The sequence below is a fragment of the Pleurodeles waltl genome, chromosome 2_1 (genome assembly GCF_031143425.1).
Source record: "Pleurodeles waltl isolate 20211129_DDA chromosome 2_1, aPleWal1.hap1.20221129, whole genome shotgun sequence".
Taxonomy (NCBI): Eukaryota; Metazoa; Chordata; class Amphibia; order Caudata; family Salamandridae; genus Pleurodeles; species Pleurodeles waltl.
This window is the reverse complement of record NC_090438.1, coordinates 97,975,508-97,995,925: the sequence shown is the minus strand read 5'-3', so window position 1 is coordinate 97,995,925 and position 20,418 is coordinate 97,975,508. Positions and strand designations below refer to the sequence as shown.

General features: G+C 45.1%; 1 protein-coding gene across 1 annotated transcript in view; it reads right to left on the bottom strand.

Moving 5' to 3' along the window:
- Window positions 1-20,035, bottom strand: part of CDX4 (caudal type homeobox 4) — a 73,803-nt gene extending 53,768 nt beyond the window's left edge. Inside the window, exon 1 of the mRNA XM_069210698.1 lies at window positions 19,408-20,035. Within this exon, the coding sequence (XP_069066799.1) occupies window positions 19,408-19,828 (421 nt within the window). The 5' untranslated portion in view covers window positions 19,829-20,035. The remainder of the gene's footprint in view (window positions 1-19,407) is intronic.
- Between the last annotated feature and the right edge of the window lie 383 nt (window positions 20,036-20,418).

Sequence of the window (20,418 nt, the reverse complement as noted above, 5' to 3'; positions counted from 1 at the left end):
CTCAGCAGGCGTACACCTCCTACAACCACTACCTCTTCTGCCACTCCCAAACACCCTCCATCTTTCTGTCCCAGTGTGTCTAAAAAAACTTTTCCTAGCTAACATTGACCTCTTCCCTACACCTCCTCCCCCCGTCCTTCTCCTAGGGCCAGGATTTCCAGATCCCAGCACAGCACCTGAGCCACAAAATCCTCGAGCACTGTGGTCCCTGAAAGTCCGGGAACATTGAAGGCGGCACCTATCAGGGCTGCCAGTGTGCCACCTAGTGAGCCCAAGGATCACCCTATTCCGCCACCTGCCAAGGTGAAGAAGGGGCCAACATGCCGAAGGGAAAAGCTGCACCAACCACCCAGCAAGGCCTCTTCCAGAACCAAAGTGGACAGTGCCATGGTCCCAGCAGCGACTTCCAAGGTGGGGAAGGAACACAAGGCCAAAGGGAAGTCAGCTCAGGGCACGGAGCCTCCGGGTGAGGGACTGGTGTCACCCCTTCTGCAAGACAGAACCACAACCTGTACGGCGGTGGCCACCGCCGCAACCACCGCCACGTACACTGCCACCTGCATGTCTGCTGCCTCTGCTACAGTTCCCAGCATCATCCCCTGTGGGCAGCCGTCCGAGACTGCAGGAGACATCCTGGTGTCTCCCTCCACAGGTGCTGACACCTGCACCCCCTCCGCCGCAGACACCGCCGCAGCTACCGCCACCTGCCCCGCGACATGCCCAGCCAGTGCCACCACAGCGGACATCAGAAGCATCACCAGTGGACAGCCGTCTGAGGCTGCAGGAGACGTCTTGATGTCTCCCTCCACAGGTGCTGACACCTGCACCACCAGCAGCATCTCTGCCGCAGACACCGCCGCAGCCACCGCTCCTGCCCCGCGACGTGCCCAGCCAGTGCCACCACAACAGACATCAGCAGCATCCCCAGTGGGCAGCCGTCCGAAGCTGCAGGAGACGTCCTGGACGCTGCACACACTACATGAGGCACCACAACCAGCACTGGCAGTACCAGCAGTTGTCAGGCTAAGTCGCCGCAGGGTAGAGTGTCTCTCTGCCTCCATGGAGTATCATGCTACCTGTTCCCTGAGAATCTCGTGGCTTAGACACCCAGGTGAGGGAATGGGAACTGCCACACCCCAGGCGCAGCACTCTGGGCACCATGCCCCCTCCAGAACCAGTGGAGAACAGCATCCGTCCACCCTATCCTCGGCAGGATGAAGCACTCTGGGCACAAAGCCCCCTCCAGAACCAGTGGAGATTTGCATCCACTACCCCAGTCCTTGGCAGGATGAAGTACTCTGGGCACAAAGCCCCCTCCAGAACCAGTGGAGTACAGTATCCACTCACCCTATCCTTGGCAGGATGAAGCACTCTGGGCATGGAGCCCCCTCCAGAACCAGTGGAGATATGCATCCACTACCCCAGTCCTTGGCAGGATGAAGCACTCTGGGCACAAAGCCCCCTCCAAAACCAGTGGAGAACAGCATCCACTCACCCTATCCTTGGCAGGATGAAGCACTCTGGGCACAAAGCCCCCTCCAGAACCAGTAGGCAACCCACCCACTTGAGAGACTGTGGCTTTGTACTCCCCAGGACCAAGCAGTGGGCAACCCACCCACTTGTGAGACTGTGGCTTTGTACTCCCCAGGACCAGGCAGTGGGCAAACCACTCACATGAGAGACTGTGGCTTTGTACTCCCCAGGACCAAGCAGTGGGCAAACCACCCACTTGAGAGACTGTGGCTTTGTACTCCCCAGGACCAAGCAGTGGGCAATGCACCCACTTGAGAGACTGTGGCTTTGCACTCCCCAGGAGCAGGCAGTGGGCATGGAGCCCCCTCGTGGAGAAGTGGCATTGTCCCGTCATCCGACTGAGGTGCACCCCTCCCCATCCCCATGAGGTGCCTGTTTTTTTTTCGACCTGATGCCCCTGCAGTGTTCTCCCCGTTTTGAGGCAGGTGTCATGTGTTGACTTCACCCATGCTTTTTGGGACCACTGGTCCATGGACATGTAATGGAACAGTAAACGGACTTGTGTATTTGCTGTAAATATTTGTATATACTGATCTTTTAAAGTTATGTTGGCCTATCTGGATTTTCGATGATTACACTTGTTACAATCATTTCATTTGGTCCTTGCGTTCTTCCAGGGGGTGACGGGGTGTATCTGTGATGTATTTGGATGTGTTTCTGTGTCTGTTGTTGTGGGTGAGGGGTGGGGGTGTTGCGTGTTTCTTGTGTGTGTCACTCTTTTTTTCCTTTTTGTGTGCTAGGTACAGTACTCACTGTGGTCGTCGCCGCTGTCTTTGATGTTCCTAGTAGAAGAGGAGGTAAACCAACATTGGTAACACCTGTAACTCAGGCTCCATGGCGTCCTGGTTCCTTGTTGAGTGTTGAGAGGAGAGTGATTTCCATTCCACAGACTGTTTCTGCCATGCTTTTGATGGCATTGGTACCGCCCCGGAAAAGATGGCAGATTGGTGCCTTGTAATAGTGTGGGTGGTACATTGTCTTCCACCTGTCTGTTGGCGGTGACTGCCGCGGTGCTGTTGCTACCGCCATGGCGGGCACAGTGTTAAAGTGGCTGTCTGTGTTGGCGGTTTCCGCCATGGTCGTGATTCCATTTTTTTTTACTGACGGCCTTTTGGCGGAATTACAGCTGCTTTATCACCGACCGCCAGGGTTGTAATGAGGGCCTATGTCTTCTTGATGAATCTCAGAGTCTTGCAGAGGATGCCCAATTTCTGCTAATTCAGGAAGCATTTTATTCTTACACCTGTGTATGGTGCAACGCTTAATAGTTGCCCCATGTGTGAGAACGCCAAACAGCAGAGGATGCACAGCCTCCGGAACGTTAAAGTTGTAGAGACAGGTCTTGCTGCACAGACACAGCTCCTCGCCATTATAAACAATCTAACAGAGCAAGGGTAAGGATGTGCTAAAGATATGCCATAGAGGACGAGGGTATAGTCCACAGCTCAGTTTCGAGTTAGGGAGCACAGTCTGCTCGGTCAACTGCGTCTATTACATTAGGATACTCAAAGGGGCAACGCCATCACTTTTTATGAAATTACAGTCGGGCAGTGGAGAAAATTAATATGTTGAGCCATATTTCTTCTAGTCTGCTGCATTTCGAGTGCCCAATTATTTGGGTTTATTGCCAGCTCTCTTTTGTGTATACCTGGCCCCTTCTGAGATCCTCAAAACATACAGTTATTGGATACCTTTGTACGCTCAGCTTCATTCCCAGCAGCAAGACAACGTGGCGGTGTTTGGGAAATGCCTTTTCTGCACCCACTGCTGGGTGAAGCCAATTGCCAGTGCCTAAGCACATCTAAGATGGAGGCTGTGCTTCTATGGATAAGGAATTGTGGACCTCTACGCTTCACGTTTGCCCTCCTTCGAGTACCCTTACCTCTGCCTTTTTCCCGAACATGAGAGCAGTCTTTGATGTGATAACCACAAAGGCAGAAATGGGAGGTTCCCTGATTGGATTGAATTAATTCCTTGAAAGACACAGTTTTTGGAGGTAATAATTTTGCTCTGATTCTATGTGGATAAAAGATAAGTCATTCAATAACAGTCAGACACCACTACAACTCATAAGTATTGTTTTCACAGCCTAAAATGTCTGGATTCAAAGTTTCCAAATTGACTTTGGGATTGAGCATAATTTTGAGATTGAACATAACTGGTGAAGGTCAATTTGAAACCTTTGTTTTTGTTATTGCTTATGCGCCACTGGTTCCAGATGGTTACTGGCTCGCCCCTGATTGTGATTACCGTGGATTAATGCAGTACTTGGACTGCGAGGGCCTGTCTTTTGTACCCTGTCACTCTGCACAGGCTATGAGTGATAGGGAGGCTCCTACTTACTCAGAGGAGTGTATTGCAGAAATCATAAGCGGTCCTTTGGACCTTTCACTGCAGCTCTTGCCGTTAGTGGACCCCTGAACTTTAGTCTATGAGAACAATACTTATGAGATGAAGGTGTATATGACTGTTGAAGACCCATTTTTATGCAAATGTATTTACTCAGTTTCTTATATATGTTTCCATTGTTGCCTTGTATTATACATATCGCACACGGACTTAAGGCCCTTCACAATGTGCTCACTTGAGCGCAGAGACCGTATTTACGAAAAACTGTGATATTGTATGAATTCAGTACAGGTTTTGTTATAAGTGTTTTCTTTGTGTTACTGATGTTATTCTTGATATTAGGCAACCTTCGCTGTTTATCCTCAATCCTAAAGTCAACCTGGAAGCTTCTTTTTGTTGTTACTGTCTATGGCCTGGGGGCCACATGTGGCCCTCCTGACCTTTAATTGCGGCCCCCTCCTGAACAGCAGCACTGGGCTGCTGTTTACGTGACAAAGCAGAAAAATGCAGAAAGCTGTGAAATGGGCATACTTTATTTACACATTAACTAAGTGGCCTAGACAACTTATCTTTAGGAACACATTTAGTTTTAAAGATATCTTTCACTAGACATGTAAGAACATGATAAACTGTCAACACACTTCAAAAAAGTGTTTAAATGCATGAGCGTTTTACCTTACTTTGCGCCCTCTTTGGGCCCACCTTCCATCACCCCCCACTCTCGGCCTACTGTGCCCTCGGGTATGCCACAGGGCATGCCACAGACAGTGTTTTATGGCACCGGGGGAAATGTTTGCGAGTACCCATGATCTATATGCTCAGGTGGTTACTGGGCTGCCCCTGGTTTTGATTACCGATCCTATTTGAGGCAGCAATCAATGTTGTCATTGTTCTTTTAATGGCTTATTCACTAGCTAATTACCCTTCTACCGGAAATTGGAAGAAAGTGGGCATGTTACTAACCACATTCATATGATATAAAATTTACGTTTTTAACCCTGCCATTTCCGGGGTGTATTCTGTTTAGTACTTCATAGTCACTCCACTATCAGCACACGACACATGCCCAAATCACTCTCACACACACACACACACAACCGTCACCCCTACAATCTAATAATGTCCAATAATAATTTCATTTACCTTCATTGTTAGGTCGAGGACACTGAGCTGTACAGTAGGAGAGTCCCAAGGCTTCTGAAATAGCACATACCTGGAGTATTTTAATGTCAGTAAACTGAGGTTGTTAAACATATGAATAGATGTGAAAAAAAGTTTTCTGCCTTTTGCTGTCCTTCATGAATAATCAAACAGATGAGAAGGTTTGTTGGACATACCGCGACAGCGACGCATGTCTGCCTGAATACTTTGTATGAGGAATCGTATTTATTTCTTTTACCATTAGTAGAGCGCAGCGATTATCTTGAAATGTATCCTGGAGCTGTAAAACCAGTCTACTCACAAAGTTAAATTGCATTACTCAAGGGTGTACAGCCAGTATCTTCCTAAAATGACTAAGGTCATAGGCCGCGCAAAGAGAAAGAGGCAGGCTATTACATAACCAGGAGGCAGTCCCGAAAAATACGAAATTTACCGACTGACTTAGAACTGTAGTCTGGACCACCAGAGGATGATGGTGAAGAGAAGATCTTCAACAAACTTTTCAGTAGAGAAAAACAGGTGAGCGCCAGCCTGTTAACTTGAGCTGACAAGGAGAGCTCGCTATTAAATTGTAGCCCTAAGTTCCAGGTGACACACGATGTAGTACAAGGGTATTCTGTCAGTGAAGTCCAGAAATCATCACGGAAGAGAAAGAGGTATCTTGTTCCTTCAACATCAAAGGACCACCCTCTCACCTCCATTCAACTTTAGGGCATTTGGGGTAAATCAGTGAATTTGCACACGCGAAGATGGAAAATCTCATGGAGCAGGCGCAAATTGATCCAACGTGATAATCAGCTGGGTGTCCTCTGCAGAATTCATGAAGACTACACCTTAATCATGGATCAGCTAACTTAATGGCCTGAGATAAATATTAGAAAGTGTGGGGCTCAGTAATGAGCCGTGGGGGTCTGTTTGATGGTCCAGAGCTCCAAGTGAAAAGGAGGAATATGACATGCCTGCAGTGCTTAATTTGAGCAGGTGGTTTCCGGTGCGGGGCACCAGCACTTATTTGTGAAGGCCGGCATTTATTTTTCTGCCATAAGCATTTAAAGCGAGCAACAGACACATATGAGTAAGACGGAGGAAGAGAAAAACGAAAGAGTCACAGAGAGAGAAACCTGCACGAGTGAGCTGAAGGGAGTGGCTCTAAATGGATTAAAGAGGCCCGAGATGGCTTCAGGATTACGACGCCTCAATATTTCGCTCTCGCACGTTTAATTGCAGCAGCCCAGTGTTTCAAATGAGAGCTTTGGGCAGCGGCACGGTTTTCTTTACAAATGAAGCACTCCTTGCTTGGGCTCGGTTGCACAATTTTAAGGCTGTGCCTATTTCGGCCTTAGTCTGGAAATCAAAGAGCTTGTGAGACACAGTGTCAAATGCGGGGGATAGAGCTAATGATACCAGGACAGTAGAGTTTTCCCTTGTCGGTTGCCATTATAAAGTCATCTAGAGTAGAAACGAGCCATTTCAGTTCCACGAAAATGTTGAAAACCTGACTGATCCGAGTCCGGCAAACTGTTACTGTCAAGACGAAAAGAGAAGATTGAGTTCACGTGTTTTGCAAGATTTTCACCAGAAAAAGAGAGCAGTAAAACCGAAGCTTTCTTCCACTGGGAGGGGACAACACTAGAACTCAAAGACAAATTCTAAATTGCATTAAGTTGATCTAATAATGCACCGGAGGTAATCTGACTGGTTTTTGGAGGAAGTGTTTCAGTAAGGAAACCAGTGGCGATAGAATATATAAGCAGTGTAAAGCAGATCCCGTAGTCATAGAGAGCTAGGGCACCCCTCTAGAAAACCCATACGGGACTGAGAGGGACTGTAAAGGAAACTGAGAAAGAACTATCAACTACATGACCCGAATATGGGAGTTTGTACATCCCTGAGCAAGATAAAGATGAGCACGGATGTTATTATTCCACGTGTGTTGCTATTTATTGATGTTTTATTTGACTAGTTATTGGTGGTCTATTTCGTTTGACAGTTTTAGACGCCACCTGGACTGTATATGATGAATTAGTGATTCGGCGTTAATGCGGCCCATGGAATAACTTGCAGTGCAGGTGTATGTCAGTAAATATACTCGAAATGCATCATTGAATGAAGATGTAGACCTTCTACTGCAATATACACGCATGTCACAGGCGGAGGGTAACAAGAGTCAATTGGATGTTCACTTATTATAACGTGAGATGCGTTTGCTTATGATAACAGACGAACTATTTGTAATGATCTGATGTATGTGCAATTTCGAATGTTAACATGTTATGCAGTCCCTCAGCTGCTGATCAGTACTTGCTTTTACCCTCAATTTAACATTATAATTGTATCCAGCACTTGGGCAGTTTATAAGCATTCCAATGTCGGTTCCAAATCCCACACTCTAGAAGGCAGAATATCCTCCTCTTTCACAGTTCATTTTGTGATGAAAGGAAGTACCAGCAAGTGTGCACAATCCGAACCAATGAGAACAAGTTAGCTTTCGAGCACATGCGCACACCACGGGATAGAAGCGAGTTACGGCACAATAGAGAAGAGTCTGCTCCTCCTGGGCAGTGGAACAGGCACCCACGCATGTCTCAGTGTAAAATAAGGTTTTAATAGCCATTTGGAGATGTTATTATTTTATTTTAACTTTGTTGGTGGCTAAACTCTCCTGCGCAGAAAGTGCAATCCAGCAGTTCTAGTGAGGCAGGTGGGAGTAAAACTCCTGCTTGTACTGCTGTATCACTGTCAGCTTGAGGCAGGAGACCATGATTGGCGGTCTACTCTTATACAGATAATAGTTGGGACTTGAGGCGGCCGAGTGTACAATCGCGCAGTTTAAGAGCCAGTAGAGCGGAGGAAACAAGACCATTGCATTCGGACCATGAGTCCAGCAGCCAGTTAATATGCCCTAGCGCACATAGACAAACCAGTGAGGAGCATATGACAGAGGAACTTTGTAAACGTGTACATTCTGCCTAACCCTAGAGACTTCTTTTTGCGAAATTTTATGCAAGAATGACATCCTATGAAATCATACAACGTGACGTCCCACGTGATAAAGCATAGAATTTTGGTAAGAGATAGAGGCGTCGCCTTTTTTATTCGGTCTATAAAATATGTCGAAGTACATTTATTTAAAGGAGCTTTGCAGTTAGTAATTATTCAACTATTAAGGTCTGATTGTTGAGCCAGATTGTATGTATTACTGAAACCTGGCTCAAAGATACTTGAGTTCCAATCATTCAAGAAATAGTACCACCTGACTATAAGATGTTTATGACTTTCATATAGGATAAATGCAGTGAGGGCGGGCGTATCATGACAGAAAGATAAAGTGTGAAAAGTATCAGCTGGTATCCCATAAGAGCCTGGAATGTCTGCAAATTAGACGAACAGATTATACCAAAACATGAAGTTCGTCACTGGGCTTAAGACTATCAAAATGTAATCATTCAATTGCTTTGGATCACCTACCTGGCTATTTAACAGAGATTACAACATCAAATACTCGTACTATAGTTTTAGGAGATTTTATTATCCATGTGATGAAATTTAAAATCCAACCCAATGTCAATTTAGGGAAACCTTAGCTTTATTTATTTATTCATAGAAGATATCCACCCATCTTACAATTCAGGTCATACATTGGAGATGGTTTGCTGTGACAGCAGCAGGGGCAAAGTCCAACCTGCATTGTTATATGTTATCAGTGTTTTTATGGTGTGCTAATTACACATGATGTTATCTCAGATCTCTGTAGCAGGTGTGTGAGGCCAACCCTGGATGGCTTACTCAAAAAGCCAGGACTTCAGCTTCTTGCAAAAGTCAAAAAGAGAGGCAGCTGCTCTGATGTGTTGTGGGAGGTCATTCTAGGCTTTAAAAGCCAGGTATGTGTATTGAGAGACGTGCAGAGCAGAGGTGTCTGGAAGGTTGGTGGAAGTGAATGTGGCTGTTAAGGTAGACTGGACCTGTTTTCTGGAGTACTTTGTAGGTGTGGGTGAACAGTTTGAAGAAGTGTGTGTGCTTGTGTATCAGGAACCAGTGGAGTTCCTTGAAGTGTTGTAGGCTTGGTGTGGGAGGCAGAGGACTAGTCTGGCTACTTCATTTTGGATGGTCTTCAGTCTTCTTGAGAGCTGGTTGGTTATCTCTGCGTAGAGGGTGCCCCCATAGTCCAGTCTGCTGATGATGAAGTCTTGGATGATCCTCTTTCTGGCGTTGACTGGTATCCATGTGTAGGAGGCTGGCACTCTATGTAGTGTGCAAAACCAGGCACACTGTGCACAGAGTACGGGCAACCACACATTAGTTTACAGAGGTAAAAACTAGACCACCTAATGCTCTAATTTATTTGGTAGCTTGGTTGAGCAGTTAGGTCAATCTTGGAGAAATGCAAAGCATTTGTTGTACTCACAATATCAATAAATATGGAAATACTCTAAAGAATAACTCAAGACCAGTTTACAAAAATACTTCAGACTTTTATAAGTGTTTTAAGACCAAGATCATCACAATCTGGTAAGTAGTTTTTAAGTTATGATTTTTCAAAGTTTAGAAAATGTCTTGTTTCCGTGCCTAATTACGCACCATAAGAATCAATGGAGGAAAACTTTAAAAATACATATAAAATCAGCCAATGTGTTCACCAATGTCTCCTTTTGCTTTTAGGTCGAGGTCATCAAGAAATCCTGTGGGCCAGCTGGAGGAGTTCGGGCGGTTCCAGGTTTTGTCGGGAAGAGCTGCAGAGAAGTCCTTGGAGCTGGTGCAGGACCACTGCGGGGGAGCACTTAGAAAAGCAATGCACAAGGGGACTTCTAGGTGAGTCCAGTGGGTTCTCTTGGAGTGTAGAAGTTGCAAGGGATGGAGGACCCTCAGAGCACAGCTGGTTCTCCGGTGCAGGGCCCCGGGAGGCCGGGTGCAGAGCAGATAGGTGAGCCAGGAGCTGTGCGCAAAGTGCCCTTGGAAGGAGGAGGCAGGTCACTTTGAGGGTGGATTGCAGGTCAGCAGGGCCACTCTGTGGGTGGTTCTGGACTGGGGCATGCTCCTGGTCCTTTTGGAGTCCAGAGTGGACTTTTCTTTTGGGTGTCCGAAGTTGGGTGACCAGTACCACAGGCTATTGCAGGGTTCAGCCACTGGAGGTCGTAGTGCTACCAAACTTGGCACACTTGCAGGATTTGTCTTCTGGGTTCGTCGGGTGGAATTTGGTCTGGCTACTGTGTCTGGTTCCTTGGTCAGCGGCCAGTCAGTGAACTGGGCTTCACTGATCTTTTGCTTCTTTGTTGCAGGGAGTGATGCCTTCACTCTGAAGGGAGATTATGGGTGATTTTTAGAAGGGTGGAGGTCCTCTGGGGTTTGATTGAGTCTGTCCGATGGCCGTGCAAACCCTCAGCAGAAGGCTCTCACCCCAGGGTTCCAGAATCTTGTCTGGTGGTGGTAGGCAGGTTGTTACTGACCAGCAACCATACCAGGGTAGTTAGTAGTTGCAGGGGGCACTGTACATTTTGCAATAAATACAATACTAGTACCAGTTTGGATTTATCAATCAGAGTTGTTTGATACCAAAAAACCCAGGCTGCAGAGTGGCCATCATGTAGCTGTGAAACTCGTACTGACCAGTGTCCAGCACATGCATGTTAATTGGCTGCTCTGTTCTTACTATGCCCCTGGTTTGACAGGGACACACTAGGGGCATATTGTCCATGCATTTATGTTGACAACACCCAGGACATCTTGTTTGGGGTCAAGGGCAACAAGTTTTTATGTTTACTTTGTCCTTGGGACAAGTAGGCCCAACCCTCTGCAGCACAAACCCTTTGGCTGCTTGTTTACAGAGAGTGGAACTCTCTGCAGTTGAGGTAATGTGTTTCCAAAAGATAATGCTGTTGGAAGTTGTATTTATGGTTCATTATTTGAAAGCCTTCATTATTAGGGTGAGTGCTGTAAATAAATGTTTTAAGGTCACACTTCACTACTGACGTTGGTTCCAGTACAAAAAATATAAAATGTGTATACACATGTTTGAAAAGTTTAGCCTATGAGGCTAAGTATAATGCTCCCAGAATGCTCTCTGATTAGATGCAAATGAAGTGTCATATAGTAAAATGTTTTGATGCATGCTAGTATTTCCCAAAAATATTTCTAATGGAAAATCAGTGTAACCATTTTCAACACGATTATGGGAAGCATGAAAATAAACAAACACTGACAAAGCCAACTGATCTGTCATAATTTTATAAGTCTTTTAGTTTTATCAATGCGTGTCTTGTTTTGACATGGCTTTTGTAACACTTTATTGCTGTGGGAGCTACCAGGCCCTCAACATTGTAACAAACACTGGCAAAAAAAAACCAAAATGTTTTTGAACTCTAAAAGCACACGTTGCCACCAGTGGCATAACAAAGGCCCTGCAGCCGCCCTCCAGGGGGCCCCTTCAGCACAGCACCTGCCCTGAGTGCGTCTGGAGAGGGGGATCCTCCATGTTCTTTGCAAAGGGGCACCCTCCAGTTTCGTTACGTCACTGATTGCCACTGTAGTTCCTGACACTGAACAAAACTACTTTGTGTGCCAATATGCTCCTTGTGGAAGAGCAGAATGCGATCACTCACAGTAAAGCCAGCCGAAAGAGAGAGAAATAGAAGTTTAATAAAAACAAAATGTCTGTTTGTTAACACCAGACCTAATTAGGGACCAAGACCCACATGTAGGTAGCTTTTTGCATGTCGCTGTTTGCGACGTGCAAAAAGCACATTGCGATGCACAAACCCAGTTTTGCGATTCGGTAACCTGGTTACCGAATCGCAAAACAGGTTTGCGACTCGCAATTAGGAAGGGGTGTTCCCTTCCTAATTGCGACTCGCAGTGCAATGTAGGATTGCTTTGCGAACGCAAACCAATCGCAGTTTGCACCCATTTCAAATGGGTGCTAACACTTTCGCAAAAGGGAAGGGGTCCCCATGGGACCCCTTCCCCATTGTGAATGTCACTGTAAACATTTTTTCAGAGCAGGCAGTGATCCTGCGGACCACTGCCTGCTCTGAAAAAATTAAACGAAAACGTTTCATTTTTCGTTTTTGTAATGCATCTCATTTTCCTTTAAGGAAAACGGGCTGCATTACGAAAAAAATAAAAAATAACTGCTTTATTGAAAAGCAGTCACAGACATGGTGTTCTGCTGTCTCCAGCAGGCCACCATCTCTGTGAGGGCCGCCATTCGCAAGGGGGTCGCAAATTGCGACCCACCTCATGATTATTCATGAGGTGGGCATTTGCTAAGCCCTTGCGAATCACAGATGGTGTCAGGGACACCATCCTACATTCGGATTTGCGACTCGCAAATTGCAAGTCACTCTGACTTGCAATTTGCGGGTCGCAAATCTGAACCTACCTACATGTGGCCCCAAATTCTTAAAGAAAGTCGCAAAAGTGCACCCATGGTATATGTCGTACCCCTATAAAATATTTGTGAACTGTATTTTAGCATGGGTAAATACGCATGTGTAGATTTGCTCATGTGAAAATCTATTGAGCATTTGCAAGTTCATTTTCCCTCCAGCCACTTTCTTCCCAACCCTGGAAGAAGTTCTAATTCTGCCATTGTCAGGAGTAAATGTCCAACCTTTCTTATTATGGGAAAATATTAGAGAGAAGCTGGTGAAAATCCTTAAAACATGCAGGTTAGTAGGTTTGCAGACTCAAATGCATTCCAGCCCTGGACCTATTGCTTACTGCTTCCTCCAGCCCCAGTATGCAGATCTGCAGAAAGGTGGCAAAATAAGGAAATTGCTACAGTAGGGATTGAAACTGCAAGTATTCAAGCCCTACTATGGTAGTAGCCCTGGCATAATCAGAGGGGCTATTATCAGAGCTCTTACATAATGAGATTGCTGCCATAATTTGGCGCCACACTACATGGCACCAAAGGGACAAGTAGATCTTTTTACAGGACAAGTAGATTTGAGAAGCAACCTGTCCCCTGGACAAGTGGATATTTTAATAAATTCCACACCCCTGATAGTGCACCCTACCTTAGAGCTGGAAGGCCTGCCAGAGGGCTGACTTTCCTATATTGCATGCCATGTGTAGTGGACAGGGCACACAGGCTTTGTGTCACATCAGTTTTGCATTTTAGGATTGAACAAGGATACTCAGCCTGCAATGGCAGTGCTGGGTGCACTTGGGTGCATGGTGCCTCAGGGTGGCACAATCTGTGCTGCTGCCCTCAGGGACCTACCCTTAGTAACTCATGTCTTGGGTACCTTAGCACCATTTACTAGGAACTTATAGTGCCACTTAAAGGCGTTTCCAGTTGTGCCAGTGCAAGACAACATTTTTGGGAAAGAGATTTGGCACAGGGAACCTGGTTAGCAGGGGCCCTGGGCACTGACAACTTTTAAATCACTTCAAATACCAGGCAAAAAGTAGGGGCTAACAATGTCAAAAGAGGCCCCTTTTCACAACATGTGAGGATTTTCTTCTGCATCCTTATGGTGCTGAAGCAGGATGAGGCCACTGCATTGACTTGAACTGTCATGTTCAATTTGTTGTCTATGATGATACCGAGGATTATCACTTGCTATCAAGACGTGGAAGGAGGTCCAAGCTCTGGGGGCCACCAGATTGAGTCCCACAGTGAGGCGTCTTTCCTCGAAGACCACCACTTTGGACTTGTCCTAGTTCAACTTGAGGCAATTGGATTTGATCCAGTCATGCATGTGGTGAACTTGTTCCTGGTGCTAGGTGTTCGGCAATCAATGTAATGTAATTCTGAGTGATGAAATCAACGAATTTGTGCCTTCGAAGTTCATTCTCCTCCCCCATGACAAAAATAAATATAATAAATGCCTCATAAAAGAGTTAAATTTGATGGGAAGTAAATGAATGAATTAGAACACCCAGAATTAGGGCACCAGAATTACTCAGAAAAAGATAAAGCTAATTTAACAGCATAAAATAATGTATATAAAGTTTTTTTTAAAGGTGAATACTGCTTGTCATATGGGCTTCATTCTGAAATCTGCCAGATTGGGTAAAAGATTATTTCAGGAATTAAAAGAAACATCAAGTACCTTGACAGGAGAAATTTCTGAGTCAGGATGTAATGCAGTCACAGATTTCTTTGAGCAAAACTTACTCTCCGTTAAAGTCAACTGGCACTTTATCTTCGGCAGTTAATTATATGGATCACTTTGACAGCACCTATAATCTTAGCCAGTTTGAACCACGGGCAAATGAAGCACGTAGAACACTGGTAAAAACGTTAGCCCCTCACGATTAAAAGTAGGCATGCTTCCAGCTCAGATTCTTAAGGAACTTGTATTAAATTCTCACCCAACAGTGAAGACTGTAATTAATTCACTTCGAACGAGATCTGGCCCAACTGAACTAAAGGGAGCCCAGATATAATTTTAAAAAATAATGCCACTCAGGATCCGTCCCAGCTCCCATATGTAGCAAAACTGACAGAATGTCCACCGTTCATCCACCTCTCCGTAGTTGTGGATTTGAAAGATTTGCTTCATCCCCTGCGGGCTGGTTTTAGAGCTGGATGTAGTACTGAGTTATAGCAGTGCCTGACTATCTCCAGCGTCTTGCAGTTTGTGATAAATCTGCCACACTCATACTGTTGGGATTTTTGGCAGCCTTTGATACCATTGAGCATCCCAACTTATTATAAAGACTGCATGTTTTTGATATTAAAGACATTGCTCTGGAATAGTTAAAGTGTTTTGTGTCTGAGAGATCTCTACTGGCCGTTCTTGGGCCACTGTGGTCAAAGCCGAAGCCCCTGACTTGTGGTGTCCCTCAGAGGCAAAGCGAAGCCTCTGACTTGTGGTGTCCCTCAGAGGTCAGTGCTGTCTCCTTTGTTACCTAACTTTTACATGGTACCATTAGGGTTTTAATCCAGTTGTTAGGACTGAGAATGCTTATGTAGCCTGAGGACATACAAATATTGGTCACAGTAGATGCCATTCTGGGCGGAAGTGCAGCTGACTTCCATGATTACACGTCTGTGGTCCAGACATGGATGTCTCAAAACTACCTGAAGGAGAAATATAAAAAAAAACGGAAATTCTGTTAACATAAGGTCAAACAACCATAAGGGACTGCCCTTTTGGCCAATATCGCTAGGGCAGTGACCTACCCCATTTCGTACTGTAAAGCAATTAAGTGTTAAGATAGACAGTCGAGTAACCATTTAGGATCAAATTAAACAGGTAAACGCCACTTGTCCCTTCCAGTTAAGATTGCTGACAAGGATTATTATTTCAATCTTTTTGAACGAGCAAATAATTGTAACTGTGAATACCCTCGTTTGAGCTAAGTTCGACCTTTGCAATGCACTTCTACCAGTTAAATCTATAAAGAGATTGCGGGTAGTACAAAATGTGGCAATTAGATTGACGGCATCAAAAAAATGAAATCGGTCTTGGCAGGCCTGGCAAAAGCACACTAGCGTGCACAATATCAGAGAATTAAGTTTAAAACGCACTAGTTTATTCTTGTGACAGTCCCCTTACTGATAAATTCTCATTTACAGACCAACAACAAAGCTTCAATCAGAAAATGCAAACCTATTAAATGTATCAAGAGTTTAAAAGTGACCTAAGAAGGAAAGGGACAGATGTAGGAAATTCCGGCTTTGTGCCTCACAAACAGCGATTTTCGTTGTTTGCAAGGCACAAAAGCCTTGCTACATCTGGCCCAAAGTCCCTATGAAGAGTTAAAAGAGTGATCCTAGAAGGAAGGTATTATCAAGAGTTAAAAGAGTGACCCTGGAAGGAAAGTCATTCTCAGGTGTGGGTGCCACGCTGTGAAAGTGAACTCCAAAAAGAACCATTGCTGATTTTGGGCCAGATGTATCAAAAAGGCCTTTTGCGAATCGGTAATAGCGAATTTTAAGAAATCGCTATTTCTGATTCGCAAAATGCTATGTATCATATTTGCGATTCGGTAATAGCGATTTCTTAAAAATCACAAATGCTATTACCGAATCGCAAATAGCGATACAGCCCCCATTCGCACCTATGGGCCTGTAGGCCCATATTTGCGATTTTTTTGCATTTCCCAAATAGCGAATTGCTAACTAGAATTTGCAATTTTGGAAATGCAAAGCCCCAGTGTGCTGGGGGCCTAAGGCCCCCTCTGCTGCACCCCAAAACGTTTTTGGGGACATGTAAGGCGCACACATGCCAAAGGGGCATGTATGCGTTACATGACAATTTTAAAAATTTATTTTAATGCCTTTTTAAAATTTGCACATGGTTACCACCAGGTTTTACTTGGTGGTAATTGCGATTCCTAAATGCCCAATTCGCATTAAGGAATTGCTTGTTACATGTGGTTTAGAAATCGCAAATAAGGATTCCTTATTTGCGATTTCTTATTTAGAGAATAGCAATTTGCGATTCTCTAAACAGGCTCGCAAATTTAAGAAATCACTATTTTAGTGATTCCTTAAATTTGCGTTGCGAATGCCTTTCACAAATACTGAAAGGCATTTTTGCATTCGCAAACGGGCATTCGCTCCGGTTGCGAATGCAAAAAGCCTTGATACATCTGGCCCGTAGTTCTTTAAACAGCACGGCTCTTTCCGTTGTAAGCCTAGCAATAGTGAATACAATGAAAAAAGTTCAATCCTTGTATTTTGGTTTTAAGATTTGAGGTACTCAATGTCTCTGCTACTTACATTCCCATAAAATAAAGGCTCCTGACGGCATCGGACACAGTTTGTTGTTCACAACCAATTAAGTATATTACGCAGAACATAGAAAAAAACAATCTCCACTAACCAAACACGTGTATACAAACACCTGCATGGATAGATGGGGGGATAGAAATGTTATGAAACCATATTACCTCTACTGGTATGTTGTATCTGTGAGGAAGACGTTAAACTAGCACAGAATTGTGAGCATGTCATGCAACAGCTGGTTGAGCCTTTCGAAAGTGTCCACGAGTTAAATAATGGTAGATTTAACCGTAACAAGCGTTTTGGAGTTACTTCGGCACCAGAGACCTAGAGTGAATGTACATCTGCACTACACATCCTTCCATTGGGCTTTTACTCCTTCAGCTTAACAGGGAAACCTAGTGCCAGTCGGCTCCTGAGGCTTGCCAGGGGTGCCCACTTTTATTGTGGGTTCATTCTTATAGAGCACAGTGCAGGTATAGTGGGCTAATGGCCATGGTTTGTAGCTTGCTATGTATAATGTGTGCCCGGTGCAGTGTGGTGGGCCACTGGCATTGTGTGTCCTTATGTTTGCCACCACGGGCTCAACTCCGATTAGTGTCAGGCAGTTTTTCACCATTGTTTATGGTGTACGGAGTATTCGTTCTTAAAGTGAAAACTTTAATTGCACGTACTTTTGGACCACATTTACTTTAGTCACTGATATCAAATACTTAGAACCCAAACTAATTGTACTTTACTTCACCTGCCGATGATTTAAAGTTAAGTCACGGACTGGTACATTTGTAAAAACAAGTGCCGTTACCAACAGAGCTTTTGGTGACTAGGAGAGGCACGCGTTTTCCTCCTGTAAGGACTGTGCGTAAACGTGCCTCTATCTACAAGTTATCTCTTCTCTTTTAAATTGTGTTGCAGGCGCGTTTTAACAGAAGGGAGTGTGTGTTTGGTTCAGTCCAGAAATACACCACGTTAATAGGCGCTCCGATGTCTCTCTCGTTTCAAGGACCATTAAACTTGTGACGTCATATATGCTTGTTCATACATAGAGTCTGCTTAGTTCGCTATTGTTGTTTCAGTAACTTTGAAGTTATAGTTCACAAATGCGCGACGTTTGTTGAATCTTCCCATTATATTGAGGGGCCTGCGGATTTAATCGGAAATGCAGTAAGAGTGCCCAAAAGCACTGCACACGACCCAGCATCTAAGAAGACTGCACACGCACTGCATTTGCTGTGAAAGCCTCTATTTCGACGTAGCTTCTGTTCTGTTAGAACTCGTGCTGCTGGGGTGGGTACTAAGCACGACTTACTGCAAAGCAACCACACCATGGCAGTTTACACCACACAAAAATCAAATTATTGTATTCCTGATTTAGTAGATTGTACCTAACTCCTTCTTATTGACCATATTTATACAGGGCTTTGTTGTGCCTAGTTGCATCACATGTTGGCCAAATGAAATCCGTCTGTAGGCCTAAGGGCTCCTATAAACTCTTCCTACCAGCGCGGCCTCGCTCAAGCTGTATCCTATAGGCTTTGGTATTGCAATCCGAGCGACAGTCTCCAGGTCACACCTGAAAGCTCACTGCACATCTCAATGGCCAGCATTAACGACTCAAGGCACTCTCTGTTCAGGAGATGTGTTCCAGTCCTAACCACACAGAACTGCAGGAGTGCGCTCTCGGGCGCAAAATACTATTCGAACTGCACTTCTACAACATTTGGGGAAAGTGCAACTTTCACCAACATAGACCATAAAGCTTATTTACTATTATAACTGCCCCAGAAAGATTCTGTGGGAATTTAACATGTTTTCAATTTTTTTAAAGGGATGAGAAGTAGTACGTTTGCATCGTGGAAATTGCTGCCTTAAATGTGTCGCTCAGATAAATACAAAAAACTGGGAATACCACCGGTTTTAAATGTGTACAGACATTTTATGTCGTTGTTTAGTGCTGATGCTAAGCACTCCACTATTGGCAGACAAGACATTTGGGGGCAGGAGGTAAAGTGATTTGCCCAGTCCCGCGCAAGTTCGTGAAGTCTGGCGTAAACTTAAATCCGTCCATTTAATTACTAGATTTGAAATTGCTTTGTGACTCGTCAGCAATGATATAATGAAAATGAAACTAATAGTGGAGTAAGTCTACTAAATGCGCACACACCCAGACACACACACACAACTGATTAAAAAAACAACTTCCCCTTCTGGTGTGATGGTTTACAAACATCTGTCCAGAAGCCCCTGAGAAAGCCAGTAGCCCTGTTTTAAAATATTAATGCAATTTACCAAAACCAGCATAAGCTTCTCACATTCACCCGTTAACTAAATGACATAATGTTCCTTTTTAAGGGAAACAATGTTTATTTCGCACTTTGTTGAAACTCAAGTTGCATTTAGAACACCATAATTTCAAGTTGCATGTCAAACCCCTGCTTTGATTATAACCTGATTCAGTTATGTAGCAGGATAATATGGAATCTGTCTTCTCCTTTTAGAATACATATTAATATTTTTCAGCTTGCATTGGTTTAGTCGTCCTATAAGGACCCCATGCAAGGCATCTTTGATCTGATGTGGCCAATGCAAGACAGATAAGATCCACCTTAAGCCCCCACCCCCCGGGAAGTGCCCAGGGTTCACCCGCGCCTTCAGAGCTCCGCGGTAAAAGCGGCCCGGCTCACCTGATGCAGCGGCCTGCGTAGCTTTTCTCATCCACACGAAGGGGTGCGGCCGGGGGGTGCTGGATGAGATGGGCAGCGTATTCCCCGTGTCCACCAAGGGCAGGAGGTCGGTGCTCGCGGAGTACATAGGGCTGTACTCGTGCGAGCCGTGGGGAATGTGCCCGGGCATCGGAGCAGACACCAGGCTAGGCATTCCTGGCCCGTAGGAGCTCCAGTCCTCTCTTGGTGGTCCGTAGTTTGGGCCCCAACCCCCCGAAGAGTGGCTGTGCTCCTCCATGTGCGGCACAGGGTGGTGGTATCCCCCATAGTCGGGGTAGGCTTGGGTGGGCGCAAAGTTCTGGGTGGGCAGACTGTTGTTGATGGAGTTGACAGAGCCTGGGTACATGTCGCTCTCTTTGTCCCCAAAGTAGCTCACGTACATGGTGTATGTGTTATGGACTTCCTCGGAGGTCCTGCTGCTCCTAGGACATCCTGGGTGATGGCCGGTGCCCTCTGGTCACTTTATCCGCAGCTTCCGCCTGTTGCAGAGAAAAACAATGTGTCCTTCCTGGGCTGCCTGGACCTTGCAGTATCCTCTGGGAGTCTTAGCAAGCGCTGCTGCGGGTGCTAATGGTTCACCCAGGCACCGTCTGACGTCAGGCCTTTGCCTGCCCCAGAGACATTTGCATTCAAAAGAAGTGACTATTCCTTGGCCAACCCACCTCGCCGGCTTCGAACAAGGACCCATACCTGCGCTAAGTGATGTAGTTATTATTTTCGGACGACATTTCTAATTGTTGGCGTCTTTAAACAAAATAAACTAATTTTCCTTCAACCTTGCCTGAATTGTGAATAGGAACGATCCAGAACGTCTATGATCTACTCTCGAAAAACTATTTTTTTTAAATGATCTCTTTGAAACATTTTAAACGTCAGCATTTCGTAAAAATAACGAAAAGTCCGTTAGTATTAACAATCTAAATGTTTAGTGTTTGGTATTAAATTCGTTGTTTTGGTTCAGAAATGTTAAGA